The 18,267-nt window shown below is 38.2% G+C and overlaps 1 protein-coding gene across 3 annotated transcripts in view; it reads left to right on the top strand.

Moving 5' to 3' along the window:
* The first annotated feature begins 814 nt into the window (after nucleotides 1-814).
* Nucleotides 815-18,267, top strand: part of HERC4 (HECT and RLD domain containing E3 ubiquitin protein ligase 4) — a 29,297-nt gene continuing 11,844 nt past the window's right edge. For all 3 annotated transcript variants that reach the window (XM_009079124.1, XM_009079127.1, XM_009079125.1), the window contains exons 1-13: nucleotides 815-1,040; nucleotides 3,787-3,946; nucleotides 5,302-5,378; nucleotides 7,445-7,666; nucleotides 9,226-9,317; nucleotides 11,314-11,441; nucleotides 12,396-12,559; nucleotides 12,950-13,026; nucleotides 14,964-15,088; nucleotides 15,613-15,672; nucleotides 16,211-16,322; nucleotides 16,652-16,841; nucleotides 17,832-18,004. In XM_009079124.1, the coding sequence (XP_009077372.1) occupies nucleotides 815-1,040; nucleotides 3,787-3,946; nucleotides 5,302-5,378; nucleotides 7,445-7,666; nucleotides 9,226-9,317; nucleotides 11,314-11,441; nucleotides 12,396-12,559; nucleotides 12,950-13,026; nucleotides 14,964-15,088; nucleotides 15,613-15,672; nucleotides 16,211-16,322; nucleotides 16,652-16,841; nucleotides 17,832-18,004 (1,806 nt within the window). The remainder of the gene's footprint in view (nucleotides 1,041-3,786; nucleotides 3,947-5,301; nucleotides 5,379-7,444; nucleotides 7,667-9,225; nucleotides 9,318-11,313; nucleotides 11,442-12,395; nucleotides 12,560-12,949; nucleotides 13,027-14,963; nucleotides 15,089-15,612; nucleotides 15,673-16,210; nucleotides 16,323-16,651; nucleotides 16,842-17,831; nucleotides 18,005-18,267) is intronic.

Raw genomic sequence — 18,267 nt, forward strand, 5'->3', positions numbered from 1 at the left:
GAGTCTGGCAATAGAAACACTGGCAATAACAATTGAGGGATTAGGAATTGGGGTTTGTTTGAGGGAGTCTGTGTATGTGGCGTCCTGTTGGTGCAGGGTAACTGAAGCTGTAGCTGGCGTTGATTGCAGTGCGAGATTGGGCCTTCAGTTTAAGCTATTTTCTTTCAATTTGTAAGTTCAGTTGACTCATGGTTGTTTAAATGTAATGATTGACGCAGCATATTGTACTTTGTATTGCACAACTCAGTCGATCAGAGCTGACTGGGTTTTTTTATTTTTTTTATTTTCAAGCTGTGAGTCAAGTGTTGTTTTTTTGGGATGATCTTGAGACCTTGCACTGCTTTCTGGAGTCATGCAGCTCATTCAGTTGCACAACTAACCTGTACTGTCTCCTTGGAATGTGTTTGAGGTGATTTCCACTGGCTGGAATTGGTTGTGACTGCCATCTTGGGAAATCTGGATTAGGAAAGTTTTATGAATAATGATATTTTAAGTTTTTGAAACTAAATTGTATTAAACCAAGGACCCACACATCTTGAAAGTTGTATCTGAAATGGGAAGGAAAGCCTTTCACTACAGAGTTAGTACACATCCTGTCCAAGAAAGTAAATCACACTCTTAAAAATTGTTCTGTGGTTTAATATATTGACATATAGAAAGTGACCTCATGGATTGCATGCTGTGCAGAAAATAACATAAATGTTGGGGATAATACTGAAAAATGTACTTTTTCCCTTTTTTTTTTAACAGCTATGCAGAAGGGATATTGTAGAAAAGTGAAGTTGGAAGATCTCTGATCAAGAGAAGTGTAAACATGTTGTGCTGGGGAAATGCATCTTTTGGACAGCTTGGATTGGGTGGAATTGATGAAGAGATTGTTTTAGAACCCAGAAAAAGTGACTTTTTCTTAAATAAAAGAGTTAGAGACGTAGGATGTGGACTGAGACATACTGTTTTTGTCCTGGATGATGGGACTGTTTATACATGTGGATGCAATGATCTAGGACAACTAGGGCATGAAAAAGCCAGGAAAAGACCCGGTAAGTTGGAGATCACTTGTGGTTGTGCATGCAGTTTTTGTTTTATTATGCTACATCAAACCCAAGATTGCCAGTGTCCATGCATGTGCTGAATTCATGGACAGTAGTTCTTTTAAGAATGGACATATTTTTAACTTGAAATGCATTCCTTTGCATGGATTTGCTTCTTGTGGCAGTTGGAAACAGCTAGCTGTGAAACATGGCAGTTCACCCACACCTGCCTGCTGTGCAGATGGACAGTACCACTATTTGTTAGTTTCCACGTGGAATCACTTTACCTGAGGTTGTGGGAGACGTGGTGGCTGTTTTTTATCTTGAGGGGAAGTGACCTGCTGCACTACATGGATTGGCATCGTGCTGTATTGTATGGGTTTGGCTACTAGGATATCGTGGAAATGAGTATGTGGCATATCATGGTTGAGAAGCACGCTGTGTGTTTTCAGTTGTCTACTATGTGATGTAGAGAGAGGGCTGATTAAAGCAACGTGTTTTAAGAACTGAAAACTTTTGATAAAAGACGTGCATATGCAGATGCTGCAGGGAGAGGATTTGGAAAAGCCTGAAGGGTGTCATATAAAACTTCTTTGGGCTCTTTTTCTTCCTACCTATGTTACATGTGCGTTCCTGCTCCCTGCTAGTGCAGTTCTAGAGCAGGAGTGGGTAAACATCTTGCAGGCACTGCAGAGGAGTGTGCACATGGACTCCCTTCAGAGCTCGCATGTGAGTCATAGCTGGTGCTTCTGAGTGACAGGGAACAGTACTGCTCACACTGCTTACAACATAATGTAAGCAGACTGGAAGGCTTACTAACAGTTTGTTCTAATCACTCCTATAACAATTTTGCAACTTGGCTTAGTAATTGACACAAATTTTTCGAAGGAAATGAGTCGTCATGTAGTATTTTAGTAGTTCTTTATTCAGAGGTTTGGTGCCAGTTAAAGATTTTTATTAATGTAGTTGAGATGTAACTTTTTGAAACTAATTTGAGTTTCTATTGGGAAACAGTATGTGGCTGTTAAAACTGATAAACTTTAATCCTGCAAATGTCCACTTCATGAAAATGAGGAGAAAGTCAGCTTGTCAAACTTACTCTGACTACTTGTTTTATCCTCTTTGAAAAGGATGCTGAATTGTCTTTTAAAGCTAAGAGTTATAACAAAAACATCTTTAATTCGTGTGACCTTTCATATGTAATTGACAAACACCTGCTATGTCTTATTTCAAGATGCTCAGACACATTAGTCATGAGGATTGTAATTTCCTCCTCCCTGGTTTTGCTTTCACCTGGCTGTTACTGACAGTACTGCTGAGCGCTGCAATATGAAGTCATGACATTGGAATAACTTCACTTGCACAGTTTAAAGATGCTCAGTATCTTTACAGTGGGGTGAATGCTCTCTTTTGATGGGATTTCTGTTAATTGAAGATAATTTGGTTGCTAACTGCATTTCTTTGCCACTTGCTTGTCACCATTGGCATTACTTAGCCATGCCTTCCCTCTTTCCTCCCCACAGAGTTCTGCTTGCCATAGGGGTTGTGTGAATGTTCTTTAGTTGACTTTAGGCAGAGTCAACCTGGCTAGTTTAGCAGCTGGTGAAGGTACCCTGAACTAATCGGCGTGCCGGTGCAGGAACTGGAGAGTGCTGCCGTGACCTCTTCCACTGGCAGAGCTGTGGGAGGCTCTAATGGGTGAATTGGGGTGGCAACCTCTTTGGTCAGACCAGCTGCATGACATCTGCTTCCTGCATTACTTTTTTTTGGAAACTGAGTGCCTGTCGTGTTGCAGATAAGGTTGACTACTGTTTTCAAGTTGATTTAGGCCATGCAAGGCTGTGTTTAGAGTGGTCGTTAAATTGACGATACACAGGTTTGTTCAGTGGTGTGCCATTCTTAGGCTGGAATAGAACTGATGGGTTTGAAAACTGGGCATAAAGTGTCCCAAGCAGACTCTTATTTAACAGGGCTGTTAAAAATTCCAACCTTAGTGATAGGCCCTGATGGTATTTTTCCACTTTACTGTTGCTGAAGTAGAAGTGTTAGACCTCTCATCACAAATCGTAAGCATAAACCCAAACTTTGAGTGTTTCCAAATGTATTTAAAGGTATTGATGCAGGCTACTGGGAAAAAAAAAATCATGGATATTTTAGTGTGTGCTTTTCAGAGACATGTACTGCATGTCTAGAAAAATTACTCTTTAGGATCTGTTTCTACAGTATTTTGCATTATAAAGAGGACATTGTGTAGCTCATTGCAAAATCAGTGGCTTTAGTCTGTAATTTGCCCTGCCTTGTTTTGCAGGCTTTTTTGTTAATAATGAATAGGTGAATTTAATTTGCTGTGGTGGAATGTTTTCCTCTTACATAAGGTCTACGCATGTAGTCATTTGACAATAATCTATTTGACCTTAATGATAATTGAGTTTCTGTGCTCATTTTCAGACAGCAAAATTAGAAGGAACCATTATGATCAAGGTGCACTTTTTGTGCACTTCTGCCTATTGCTCCAGATACAGTTGTTACTTCATTGCTTTGGGGTGTCAGGTTTAACTTATTTCTCCTTGGATACCATGCTTATAATTTTAAATAAAGGGTGTTTTGGCAGACTTCAGGGCTTACCTCAGTGTGATTTCAATTGGTATTTTAGTACTGAGTATAACTGTGTGAAATGACCTTAGATTGTTTGAAGCTTTTTCTTTTTTTTCAAATAACTTTATTTATTTATTTATTTCTATTTTATTTTTTTTAGAGCATGTTGGTGCACTGGATGCCCAGAATATCGTAGCTGTATCATGTGGAGAAGCCCACACTCTTGCACTAAATGACAAGGGTCAGGTATATGCTTGGGGCCTGGCTACCGATGGACAGCTCGGCTTGCCGGGAACAGAGGAATGCATCAGAGTCCCCAGGTTAAAAATAGGAGATAAAAACTTGTTTTGATAAAGTAATATACTTAAAGCACCTTGGTTAAGCTAGTCTTCTGTTAGAATTAAAACCAGCCATTAGAAAGTGTGTATCAGCTGTAACACTTGCATGCTGTAGACATGCAGTTCCCTTTCTCTGAGTCAGCTTATGTGAGGAGTGTGTTATGGACTGGCTTGGTTTGGTTTGTTCTTTTCGGGGTGTTCTTGTTTCTTGGTTTTTTTAATAGCCATCTACTAAGAATGACAGTTATGTTGGACAAGTAGGATGGGTGTTTTGTTTTAAAAATGTAAATGAGTGTTGATAACTGCCATTTTGGAGAAGGTGAAGAGAAGTAGTATTTTAAACTTTAAAAACCAGTTGTGGGAGTACCTTTGAAGGTACATTTGCTGTACTTCAGTTTTCACCCCGAAGTTTATCAGTTGTGATCAAATAATATACCTCCTAGTTATAAAAATGTGTGCTGGACAGGTTCACTTGCTTGTTTTCAGAATGCTCTAAGCATTCCAGCTCCGTGAACTCCACATTTTCACTGTGGTGAGCAGGTTCACTGTAATCAGTGGGACTTCTGTAGCAGTATGTTTGTAAGCTGGAGGTTTTCTCTTCTAATTTGGTTTTTTTAAACACAGGAAAAAGTAACAAAAAAGTAAAAATTCTTTGGAACTTCATGATTATCTCTGACATATGTATAAATATGAAAGATATAAATAACAAATACAAAAGGTGTTATTTCTGCATCAAATTTAAAACCTCACAGGCCCTTTAGAAAGTTCTGTTTTTCTCATCAAAAGTTGATAGCATGCTAGGTTTAATGCAGGTTTGGATGTATTTGCAACTTCTTTATACTATTGTGTAACATTTAATAGCTCTATAAACTGAAGTTTTGATTGAAGTTAATGTTGGTAGAAATGAAAAATTGAGTGTTCAGATTTTCCTAGAAAGTAATTCTGTTTTTATATCTGACATTGATATAAGGAAGACTGTAAATCCTTTCTTCTTTTGGAAACTATAAAGTGAGAATCAGTTTCTTCTTGCATTCTGTATTCATTTCCTCTATTCAGCTGTGTGACGTCTCCTTCTTGGCACATGAGCCTCCCTAATTCTCCATTATGGTATTAATTTAAAAATAACACAGAACCTGTCCTTGGAAGTGTTAGAAAAGAAGCAGTTTTGTCTTAAGACTTTACTAAATAGCTTCAAATTAAAGTTAGGGTATTTAAATTAATTTCATATATACTTCAGTGAAAAGGATTAACTTTTTGTATATTGCCCTTTGGTGTGACTTTATATTTCATATCATGATTTAGTAGCCTAATTCCTTCCTGTTTTCTCACCTCAATAGAAATATTAAAAGCTTATCAGAGATCCAAATTATTCAAGTTGCTTGTGGTTATTATCACTCCCTAGCACTCTCAAAAGGTAAGCCAAATTCTTCTGAAGTTTTGTATAATTTCTTACTAGGTAATTCTAAAGATTTCAACATTTATTTTGTCTTTTTTTAAAAGGCAATGTTTTTATAAAACATACTACCACTTAACACAGGTGGGATTTCAGGTTGATAGGGGTAGTGTGATTTAATGATGGGAACTTGAATTTAAAAAACAAATGTTTGAACAAATGTTGTGTTGTTCTGCTTTTACTTCTTACTCTTTTTTTTTCTTTGGTTTTCTTTTTTTTTTAGTCATCTGGCTTTCATGCAACTTCCTTTTTATTTTGTTTCCTTGTTTTGGTCCCATTTCTGTTAGATACTGCTGGCATGCTGCTTTGTCACTAGTCTGTTTTAACCTGTAACTTCAAGTGACTGAGGCTCGTGGGAACCGAATTCCCTGTCTGCTTTTTATGGCAAAGCCTCTGTTTTTCTGATGCTTCTGTAGTTAAAACACAGTGTCGTATTAGAACTCACCTTTTGAAAGCGGTGAACTTCTATCTTCAAATTTTTCCTGGGGCTATGAGTACTTACTGTTGGGTACTTATTATGGGTACTTGCCCTCACTTGTGTTGCATGTCTGGTTAGCATAGCTCTCCAGAAATGAATGTGAATTTAAATTTGCTGCTTGCTTGTTCCATTGTGACCAAAGGGAATTGTGGCCAAAACTTGCGTTTGGAAGAAGTGGCTGCTTGACAGGGTTAATGGAAACTTAGAAACTGGAAACAAAAGTTCCAGAAAGATTGTCAGTGTTTCTTAGCAGTGTGTGGTTAAAATATAAACTGAAGCTGTGGGGAGGGAGGTGTTCTTTCTGTGCTGAAATGTGGTTTTGGGTTTTTTTCTTTAAATATAGTACTTTACACTGACTGTATGTGCCTTGGTTCTGAATGTGACTCTTTGTGGCCTCGGATCGGGTGCTTTCTGTGCCATTATGTATTCTCAGGTGTCTTTATCATTATAACCCAGAGAAATGCCTTTGTTTTCAGGGTAGTCAGGCGGAGGTTTACACTTTGCCTGAGTTAAGAGCAGCAGTAGGAGGTGGGGAGTGTCAGAGTTGTGCTGTGCAGAGTTCTGTTGGTCAAAGGTACAAGAGTATAACAGGAGTTTGTAATTTGAAATTCACTCGGTGTTTTAAATAGTTGCAGGCTTCAAGTACAGCATCACTATCCTTGCCAGTTCATGGATTTGCAGCTCTGTTTCTGTTCTTGACATGCACTGCAGGGATTTTTGGTTGTTGTTATTAAAATAAATAGATAAAATCCTAGAGACCTGTACCCCAGGGGATGAGTTTCATCATTTTCCTGTCTTGATAAAGCTGTTATTGGAAAGGTGGAGATAGGAGTGACATAGGAAGCAGTTTGAAGATAAGACTACTGTTGGAAATGTATCATGTCAGCATGTGATTAAAAGTTGATCTTTATGATAGTACATACCTTGGCAAAACATTTGTTATTCAATAGAATATTTTATTTTGGAGGCAGTCAAGACATAAATAGCTCTCTGATTTATAATTCTTCAAAATGGGTTTTTCTTTTTAAAGCATGAAATGACATTATTAACCTTGTGCTTCATTGATCATATAATGAACACAGTATTTTAAAATATATCTCTTAAATTTTATGTGAAAGTTAAGCATGTTCCCTTAGAAAATTCTCAATGAGGCTTTGGTTTGGAAATTGGAAAATTTTGCATGTCCTGTATGCAACTTCAGCAGATCTCTGCATAAAATCGTGTGCAGTAGTGGAACTTCCAATGGAACAGGATCTTGCTTCGTAATAACTGAAGTCAGTTTATCTGACACTGTTGAAACAGGAATGTTAAGAGCAGTTTTGAGCATTTTGAATGTGATTTAAATACTTCCAGTCTAATGAAATATTTGAGTTCAAAGTCTTCACATTACACAAAAAACACTTAGTTTCGGAAGTCAGTAATTTATATGCGTTTTCAAACTCAAACGTAAGAGCTCTAACTCTAAGCTTTTCTTATACTGGATAAACACTGTATAATTAAAACTGAATTGATTGTATTTCTTGGTTGTCTGTTTTTTTCCTTCAAACAGGAAGTGAAGTGTTTTCCTGGGGACAAAACAAATATGGCCAGCTGGGCTTAGGTTACGAGTATAAAAAACAAACTTCACCACATGTGATTAAATCTCTTCTGGGAATCCCTTTTGCACAGATTGCAGCAGGAGGAGCTCATAGCTTTGTACTAACTCTTTCTGGAGCCATTTTTGGATGGGGGCGCAACAAGTTTGGGCAGCTGGGCCTTAATGATGATAATGGTAAGTAAACATTTCTCCGCTAAAATTTTATGCTGGAGGTTTTGAGCTGTGAATCTGAAGACAGAAGTGTTCCTAGAAAAGGGGCAGGTAGAACAAACTGTTGTTGGATATTGTCAGAGAGTGCTGGTGTCATTGCACAAGGAAGACACAGAGGTGTTTTCCTCAGCTGTTTTATAGTGTGAATTCTGACAGTGTTACACTGAAATTCTAGCCTGCTTGACTTGTTTTCTGTCCCTGTCCTGGATCTTTCTGTGACTTAAATTTTATGAATTGGATTGAATTAAGATGCTATGCAGTAGTTACAGTTTGAAGTGAATTTTAGGTGGATGAAATTGCTTGGCAAAACCAGTAGTCTGTCAAAACTGTTTGGTTGTCCTTTGTAGTCACATTGAAGCCATCTTCACTGTTTTACTACCATTTACTTTTATGCGCCTTTCTCAGGCCACTTTTGATAATCATTCACAATTTTCGGCTAACCATTTCCAGAATTTCCTCTATTAGGGTGATGATGGTTAGGTTCCAGAAGAAATTGGTTTTGTTAGCTATATGATGTTACATGGACACTATCTGCTCACAGGGCTCTGAAACAGGAGTGTTTGCTGTCAGGGTCCTGTAATGCACAGTTTAGTAATGAATAATCTATAGTTATTCTTACAAGTTCAGATTTTCTCACTGGTTTGTTGTTGTCAGCACCATTTAAAATAATAAAAATGTGTTGTTAATAAAATGCATATCCAAATTAATGCCTTAAATCTGGTCAGATTCATGTAATAAGAGAATTGCAAGTACTTTTCAGAAATCAAGTTCTCATGGGATACTTCAGCTGCTTCTGCATATCCTCTGGAATGTGCATGACCCTAGTGGGTTTTTTTTTTAATTAGCATCACTTCTCAGTAAAATCCCTTTTTTTGCATTGCTGGGTTTCTTGCAGACATGTTAGCATACCTGACAGATTTTAAGACATTAGCATTAACATTTTAAAAAGTTGCCTTTGTGCAACTGGATGACAAAGTTGATTTGTTCTGGTGATGGAGAGATGTCAGTTGTGCTTCCTTATTCATAGTATGATCATAGGACATCAAAGGGCTTGGAATGTACCTTAGAGAATTGTTCAGTGCTCTATTCTGTTCTGCATTCCGCAATGTTAAAATGTGTGTAAGTACACATTCCAAAGAATACCAGCTGATACCAACTTACAGGAACACTTTGAAGACGTGAAACCTGCAAACATCTCAGAGCAGCTATTACTGGTTTTCTTTTCTCGTGGCTGGTGCCAGGTCTGATGTACTGTTCCGTATTTAATGATCTGTGCATTGATCATCCTGTGCTAGTGAAAATGAGACCATGGCCTCCTACGTTTTTCAGTGTAGTAGTCCCTGCTTTTTTCTATAGTAACACTTCATCTCCGAGATCATAAACTTGGTCATGGTGATGGCGTTGTGCTAACAAATTTCAAGTGTCTGCTGACTAGAACCAAATCAGAATAAATGAGCAAAAGTATTTGGGGTTGGATTTTTATTTTTAAAATAAATGACATTCTGCTTTATTAAACCTTTCAGACAGGTATGTTCCTACACTGCTAAAGTCACTGAGGAGTCAGAAGGTTGTTCATATATGTTGTGGAGAAGATCATACTGCTGCCCTTACAAAGGTACAGTGTGTTTAAAGATATTCTTTTTTTTTTTAATGCATCCAGGTGTGCTGGTTTGAAAGCAAACCGGCACTCTGAGTCAGAAGTACAATTTAATATGAAACACAAACAAAACAACAACAAATATAACAGTACAAATTAACAACCCAACCCAAAAAAAGCACTGACAGTCAGCAAGTAACCTGACACCTGTCAGTCAGGGTGTTGACAGCAGTCCCATTGAATGGTGGCTGCAGTCCTCCTGGAGTGATGGGTCTGTCGGAGCAGTGGTCCCGCAGATCTGATCCTCTCCCGAAGGTTTCAGCAGCCCCTTGTCCTCTGGAGATCCAGCAGGTCAATTTCAAGCATCAAGTGACAAGTGCCTTTATGTCTTACTTTAAATGATTGACTCATAGACCTTTCTTTCTGGGTTTAATGGTTGCATTAGACTTCAGCATTTAAATCTGTGTATTCACATTTCAACATTTCCTGCTCTTTACTCTCACTAAAAAGTATCAATTTACAAACAGAATATTTTGAGCTTACCATGGATAGGAATAGAAAATGATTTTTGTCTGTTCAAGATTTGGGCAGGTGACACAGTAGCCATTTCATGTCCAAATGTGTTGAATTCAGACTGTTTTTACAGAAAGCATTAGGACTTTGAAAGTAACTATTTTTAATGCTTTAATTCTGGAGACAAAATATAAATCTGTGTTTTGCTTCCTTTTGGAAAATGTGAAGCTTTTTAAAATATGCTAGTTTGAATTTTTGTACTGCAACAAGTTAAAACTTGTTTTGAAGAGTATCTCCCTAAATGTGCTCATCATTTGTTGTTTACACATGCTTAATTTTCTACAGTGAAAGGAAAAGACTGTTCACAAGTAATTATTTTTTGTCCTAAAGTATTCTCTCATTTTGATGGAAAATGACATGGCTACTTCGTTATCCTGAAGTTGATAGGGAAGTGCAGAATGTTAAGCAAACAGCAGTCTGTAACTTGCATTCTGAATGTTTTTTCCTTTTTCATGTATAGAAGTTAACTTGAAAGTTGCTTTAAAGGTTATGGACTCAATTGACATACTGAATGTACTGCAAATGTTTCTACAAATATTTGTCATCCATTTGCATAGCTCCATTGTCCCTTGCAGAGCAGGGCTTTGATATACCTTTTGTAGCCAATGCTGTGTATGTGTGTAAGAGCATTCTCCATATCCTTCTGAAATTCAGAGAATCCTGTCACTGTTTGTTATCCTGATTCAGTGGTTGAGGCTGTTGGTTTTTCTCAGCGGATGCTGCCATTTTAATGATGAGTTCCAGCTGAGGTCCAGGCTGATGCAGAGTAGGACTGAAAGAAACAGCTTTACAATTTCAAAACATTTGAAAATGGAAAGTTTCAAAGTGTTTGTAAGGTAAGTTGTATAACTTCTGCAAATGTTTTTTGTTTAACATTTGAAGTTTTTTGGTTAATTTCTTCATTAAATTGATCAAAAACACTTAAAAAAATTCCTCTCCTTACAACAATGTTGAAATTTTCTGGGTTTTTGTATGCTTTCAAATAATGAAGCCATTTCAGTCATACTCTGCATCGTCTGCCTAAAGAGGGCACCTCCTGGATGGTAATTGCTTCAGAGTTTCAAAGCCAAAGGATACTTTTCAATTAGTGTAAGTTTATATACTGTTGAAGTTGATCAAGAAAACTGGAAAAGAGGAAAAACAAGAATTAGTATATATGAATGGCACACGTTAATGGCAGGAGCATTGTAGGATAATGTGAAAACTACACGAGCATGACTTAAAACAAGTGAAGTAATACTTAATAGCTGTACCACACTTGCATGACCGCGGTTAACTTGTGACCCTTCTGTGTCTCAGGACCTTGTTGCACGTGTATTTTCTCTCCTTTCTCCACAATTCCAAAATCAACAGGCAAGGAGATTTTTTAAACCCAAATTTCTCTTAAGTTTCTTGTTCTGAGATATGCCATCATTTTAATGCAAATCATTTATTTATTTAGGAAGGTGGGGTTTTCACATTTGGAGCTGGAGGCTATGGTCAGTTGGGTCATAACTCTACCAGCCACGAGATAAACCCAAGGAAAGTATTTGAACTTATGGGAAGTGTTGTCACGCAGATCACTTGCGGCAGGGAAGGTCCATTCTGTGCTAGCACTATGAATCTTACAGATACCTTGTCCTGTATAAAACTTCCTATCTGTTGCAATATGAAGTGACTTTTTTCCTTACCCTTTGTGGTTAGGAAAGACAAGATGATCTCTTTGCGAAAGATATTTAGTGACCTTAATGGGATTTTTAAAGCATTCAGCAGAACTACTGAAGGAAGTTACACATTTGAGAGTCTCCGATCTGAATGTGCAAAGAATCAATATGAAGTGTGAAGGTGTTCATTGCTGTCAGTTTCTCATTTCCTATTAAAGAATAAGTGTGTTTGGGAAGGTACATGAGCATCACTGAGGATAAGTGTAAAGTTTGGAAACAACCTGTATTATGAAATTCCCGTAATACTGCATGGCCATTCAGTATTATGTGGGGTTTTATTGTGTATTTTATAATAGCACCCAAGAAATTGGAAAAATTTCCTGCACATGTGAAAATACTCTTGTCCAAAGAATTGCACTCTCAGAAGACAAAATGAAATGGAAAGCTATCTTTGTAGCAGTTTGGTTGGTATTGCAATGCATTCATTCCCTTTTGACAGTTTACACAAATTGCTACTGGTTCTTCACAGGCTCCTGATAGGAGAGAGGGCATGCAGAGGTGAGAGGGATGGGAGGGGAAAGGAGATGCAGGCAGTCTGGTAGAAACTGGACATTTCTGAAAGTCTAGAGATATGCTCTAAAGGTCATATGGGGGTGAAGCACTGACATATCCATTCCATGAACTTTTCCATGAAAATGGAATATTGCCTGTTGGAGTGTAAATGGAGTATTGCCAGTGGCAGTGCATTGCCAGTAGAGAAGTGGAGCGTTGGATATGACAGGGCCCTTAATATGCTGTGTGGCAGAGTTCTTGGACTGGCCTGCACACAGTATGCTACAGTGCTATGTCAGTCAGTGCTGTTACTGACTTCTCTTTGCCCTAGGCAGCACACTTCTGCATTCGTTCCTTCTTCTGGGAGAATTTATTCTTTTGGACTTGGAGGTAATGGGCAATTAGGCACAGGAACAACCAGTAACAGGAAAAGTCCCTTCACAGTTAAAGGAAACTGGATTCCCTATAGTACTCTGTGTCCAATGACCACAGGTAAGCAACACCTGGCAGATTTACTTCTTGGTTTTCTTTTTCTTTTTCTTTATAATGTCTTAAAAATCTTGGGGTTTAAACTACATACGAGCTATAGTCACTTTTTTTCCAAACAGTTTGTTCCCCCCATGCTTTGTTGTCCGCAGTCGGTTCCTGCTGTAGGAAATAACGTGCTTACCTGTGCCATTGGGTTAGGTCCTTTGGTAGCAACAGGGCTAAAACTTAAGAGCATTTACCTCAAGTAAAGATGGTCTTAACTATTTCTGTACTGCAAAGACCAGCTTCAGTGAGGTTCTGCAACAAAGTAACCTTTTTCTAATAGTGTTGGTTGCAGTATGTTAATATCAATTGCACATGTTCACAGTGGCCTGTTTTTTATTCCTGTTGCAGACAGTGAGGAGTGTTACTGTGTAAAGAGAATTTTCTCTGGTGGGGACCAAAGTTTTGCACACTACTTTTATCCACAGGTAACAAATGAAATATGCTTTGATTCTAAAGCTTGTCAAAGTTGTATTTTAATTTTTCGGATGCATTTGAAAAGATTTTGGTGTTGAAGGTGCATGACTATATTTTAAAGTTTTTTGAAGCAGTATGGAAGCAAAAGGCACTAAGTCAGTGTAGCAGCTAAGGACTTAGATTCTGCTAGTGAGTGTTAGCTGTGAAGAGGTTCTTGAGACTTTTTGGCATAAGCATTTTTCTTGATGGATGAATACATTTCTTTTCATGCCATAAAGGAAAAATCGATTGACTATTTGAGCTCTTCACTCCAGCCCAGTCCTCCTCAGCAACTCCTGGTTGCAGCTTTGTTGTCTTACTCTCTGTAGGCGTTTTAGCATACCACAGTGATAAGGAAACACAGGTTTTTGCAAAAAATTATAGGTGATGATGTAGTTTGTGCTAGTCTTATGCTAATCTTAAAACTTAAGTTTTAAAAGAGCAAGAATTCTAGTATGTAAAAAAAAAATCTAGAAGGACTTTACAGTAAAAATGGCAGTGTGGAAGTATGATAGAAAGGAAATGTTATTAGAGGATGAGTTTGGAGGTAAAAACAAGATGAAAATAGGTGGGACTGTTTCCGATACAGCTCATAAGATGTTAGACCACAGGGATTAATGAAGCATCAAGAGCTGAGTACGTAGGATGAAAACTAATTTGGACACAAAGGAAAATGGATTTTAGTGGGGAGACGTGTCAAGAAAAACTGAGTACAGATCAGCCTTGCAGCAGTCTTCAGAGCCTGTTTTGGTTGTACAGAATCAGCATTTTTCTAAGTTACTATTTTTCTTAATTCTGATTGAGTTGTAACTATTGCTGTATTTGTGAGAAACTTGTCTAGCAGGTGTAGACTGGAAAAATTGCTTGCAATATAGGCTCGAAACTTCCTATTGAAGCTTAAACTTTCTTGTGTGCAATTTTCATAATCACTGGAGTAGTTTCTGACTGATTGAGGTGGAGGCTGTATGAATGCAGTTTTTGTGGCTAGCTCTGTACAAAAAATAGTAGCAATAGATGAACTTTGATGCTGCAAAAGTGTCCTTTTTAGTACTCTTTAGTTTGGTAATTTGTATTGAATTCTGTCAAAGTTATGTGAGTACTGCACCCCTGGGACTTGGGTATTCTTGCCAGTTAGGGAGGCACAGCCAAAATCTGTGTTCTGAAGTCAGTTTTTGTGCAGTTTGGTTCCCTGAGTTGTTTCCTTGTGGGCTAAATAACACTTAGGCTAGACACGAGAGAAACAGCAAGAGGATTCCTCGTCCCGATGCTGTAGGATGGGATTTTTGGCAACAGATAGTAGTCGTTGTACTGGGTCAGTTATGTTGTCAGATTGCATGCTCAGGAGATTTCCTTTCATTAGTTTAATATTTGATGCTGTTTGCTCTCTCTTTTTGAACCAATGCTCCTACTCAAAAAAATGGATCATGGTTATCCTCCCCTTAAATGTTAGAAATCTTACTGGAATTCATTTGATGTGAGCAGCAGCTCATCTGATGATGCAGTGCGTGTTCAGAGAAACAGGATTCGTTCCCAGAGGAGCCTGATGGATGTGGGGTGGAAGAACAGCTGTCTAAAAAATAGAATGGCTCCTTTTCTGTACGCTCACAGCTTGGCAGTGAGCTCATAGTGGCTGGAGAGAAGAGATGCTTGCTACTCATGTCTAAAGCTTGTTTAGATCATATTGAAAAGCACTGTATGTGTAAGGAGATTGCCATTGAATAAGCTATTGCGTGAATTAACGTGCTGATAGAGATGGTTTTGGTGTATGCTCTGCTTTCAGATCCTTGGGTGCACTTGGTAGGAATAATCTGGGTAGGCTAATTGTCACTCGGTGAAGGGAGCAAGAGGGATGATTTTTCTGGAATTCAATTTTATGTGCCTGATCCTTTATGCTTTTTTAAAAATTTAGAACATGGTCCCACCAGATGATTTTAGGTATCCTGACCTTTTGAAGCAGATCTGGACTGTGAATGAAATGTTTATTCAAAGATTGCTGACTTTCCCATCTGGAAGACTTCCTGTAGAGATAGCCAAGTAAGTGATGTTGAGAAAGGAAGTTGTCTTTCATAACCTTACTAATGAAGTGGGCAGTAATAGGGTTTTGTGTGTACATAGCAAAGCTATTTTTAATCTCTGATTTCATGACATGCAGAGCTTTTGCTGTGCTTTCATTGTCATGCTTGTTCAGTAGTTTAGATCCTTGAGTCTGTGTTACCTCTGTCCTGGTTTAGATGACTATACAAGACTAAGTTAAGTATCTAATTGCACATTGAAAAATAGCAGTACATGTAAGGGAATATGAGAACAGCTTAAAGATTTTTGCTTCTACTTAAGTAAAGGAGGATGTGAAGCAATTAAATTGCAAGACGTGCTGTGATTTGAGTTGTCTCAAGCATTGAGTCTTGGAGGTTTTATCTAGCATTATTTAGTCACATTCGAGTCAGAGTCCCATCCTTTGTATGATGTAATTTATTAGGGATTAAATTCAGGGGTTTTTATTGCAAATGCTAATTTGTCAAAGGAAAACAAAATGTAACATTTCATGTGAACAATTTCAGCGAAATTGATGAAACATTCTCCTCAGCTGGGTGCCTGAATGGAAGCTTTTTGGCTTTGAGGTAAGTGGTTAGGCTTTTGAACAAGCATTCCTGTGGACAGCATTAGTTATGGCTGCCTTCCTAGTGTGTCTTGTTTCAGATATAACACCTTCCCTGGGTTTCCTTATCTTCCTGGGGCTCTGATACCCTCAGTTTAAGCTTCTAACTGCATTACTGCCATGTGTTTTGTCAGCTGGCCCCAATGCAGCATGTCCCTGCCTGTCCTGGGAAGCATGTGCTGCCTGGCTGCTGCCGTGTAAGCCAGCAAAGCTCATTACATTTCTCAGTCACAGGTTGTTTATAATTCAAAGGGAATTTGCTGCACAGGTTGGTTTAGATCCTAGTCTTTTTATGTGATTGTCTTCCAGTTAGAGAATAATTTTTTTTTCAGTTGCTTCTAAGGTCGTGCAAGAAATGGAAGTCTGATACTGTGATCTCTCAGATTTCAATGCCTTAGGACTAAAATTCAAGGTGGAAAAAAAATCTTGAATTGCTGAGGATTATATGCTGAGGAAATACAGGATTCAGTTTTTTCTCTGTATTCTTTTTCTTTCTGCAGCAATGATGATCATTACAAAACCAGCACTAGATTCTCAGGGGTTGATATGAATGCCGCTAGACTGCTATTTCACAAACTCATACAGCCTGACCACACTCACATATCACAACAGGTCTGTGCTGCGTATTTTCCTTAGTCTGGGATTATCTTTCTGTGTTCCAGTTGTCCAGAAATACTGTTGTTGCACTTGCTCCATCCAACCCTTTAAATATATCGCTTTACTCAAGAACAGATCAACTGCAAATGTGTAAAACTGTGTTGTGTTGTGACAGGTAACACATCAGCATATTGTATTTGAGTATTTACAATACTGTCCTTTTTCTAAGTATATACTAGTCTAATGTGAACTCTTAATTATTGTTTTCTATGTTAGTTTTACGTAAGTGGGCATTTAAATTCTCAGTTGCATTAAAATAAACAGAATTTTTGGATGTGCTATAGGTGGCAGCGAGTTTGGAAAAGAACCTTATTCCCAAATTGACCAGCTCCTTACCAGATGTTGAAGCTTTGAGGCTGTACCTCACTCTACCGGAATGCCCACTGATGAGTGATGCAAACAACTTCACAACATTAGCTATTCCTTTTGGAGCAGCTATTCTGAACCTGGAAAAAGCTCCTCTGAAGGTTCTGGGTAAGAAACTGAATTCTTTACTGTTAAAACTAAGGATCTCCAGATGAAAATGTATAGAAACTCTGTCAGTGAAGATCTGGTCTTGGCAGTGCCTGCTGTGTATTTACAGTCCTGTAGAACTCCCCAGTGAGAAAGGTAAGGCTTAATATTGCCTGGTGCAAGAAAACACCTATTCTGTTGCTTCTGGGTGAGTTAACAGGCCATCTCTGTGAATTGATCTGGTATTGTAATTTTTGGACTGGTTCCATTTGGGAGGAATTAAACCATGTAGTTCAGTGTATTTGATACTGTCTTTGTGCTTTGAAGTGAAAGTTATGCGGTCAGACAGCTAGCAAGCTCTGAGCAATTTGAAGAACTGTTGCAGAGCAGATGTTCAATTGTCCTGGTTTTGACTGTGCACCTGTTCTGTTGCCTCTGAACAGTTCATCTTTTCTCACTGATCCTAAGCTGTGATCTTCAAATGTGCGGCTGAAAATAGCTGTTTTTTAGTTCTACTTCTTTATAACTTCTTAGTTTGATTCCTGTCAGCTGAGATTCAGCTTAAACAATAGAGGTTTCAGAATATTTCCTTTTTAATTGATATGTTTTTGAGTGAATACTTCCTTCTTCCTCAGTCATTTTTTGCCTTGTAACCTGTGTCATGTGTTTTTCAGTAGTTTTTGGTGGCAGAAAAGAGCTTGTCTGCTGTAAAGAAGAGCAGACTGATAATTTGTTGAACTGTGTGTCCTTTTCCATCATTTCCTATTGCTCTTGGGACTGTTCACTTAAGGTTTCAGGGTTTGAGCCATCTGTCATTTAGTCTGGATGAGCAGACTTTGAGACTTAAGCATTGGTGTGTAACAATAGAGCATTTTCTGTGTTAAAACAGCTATTTTGAGAGCCTTTAGTAACTTATAATGATGCTTTCTAGCCAAACATGTTTCTTAGTTCAGAGGATTACATAATGTTGTAGTGACGTGTACTAAATTTGTGTTCACTGTGTGTTGACAGAAAATTGGTGGTCCCTACTTGAACCTCCGTTGTTCCTCAAGATAGTGGAACTGTACAAAGATGTTGTAGTCCACCTTTTGAAGCTGTGCAAGATTGGCATGGCGCCTTCTGATAGAAGAACACTTACCAGTTATCTACACACAGCTTTGAGAGTTCTGGAAATACTGCACAGGGTATGCTTACATCATTTTTAACCAATTACTTGTCTGTCTGTTTCTGTAAGCATCTCTGTGCTGTGTAGTTGTTAAAAGTTAAGTTACTGAAGACTTTTGAATACTTAGACGTGCATGTACGGAAATACCTGTAGTTGTTTTAGCTGGGCCTATGAGAACCAATGGAATTCTGGATTCCAATATGGCATGTTGATGAACTGAACTATTTTGTTGGGAAGATAAACTTACCCAGTCAGTTGCATCTATGGCGGTATATGGGAAAG

The sequence above is a fragment of the Acanthisitta chloris genome, unplaced genomic scaffold, assembly GCF_000695815.1.
Source record: "Acanthisitta chloris isolate BGI_N310 unplaced genomic scaffold, ASM69581v1 scaffold43717, whole genome shotgun sequence".
Lineage (NCBI taxonomy): Eukaryota > Metazoa > Chordata > Aves > Passeriformes > Acanthisittidae > Acanthisitta > Acanthisitta chloris.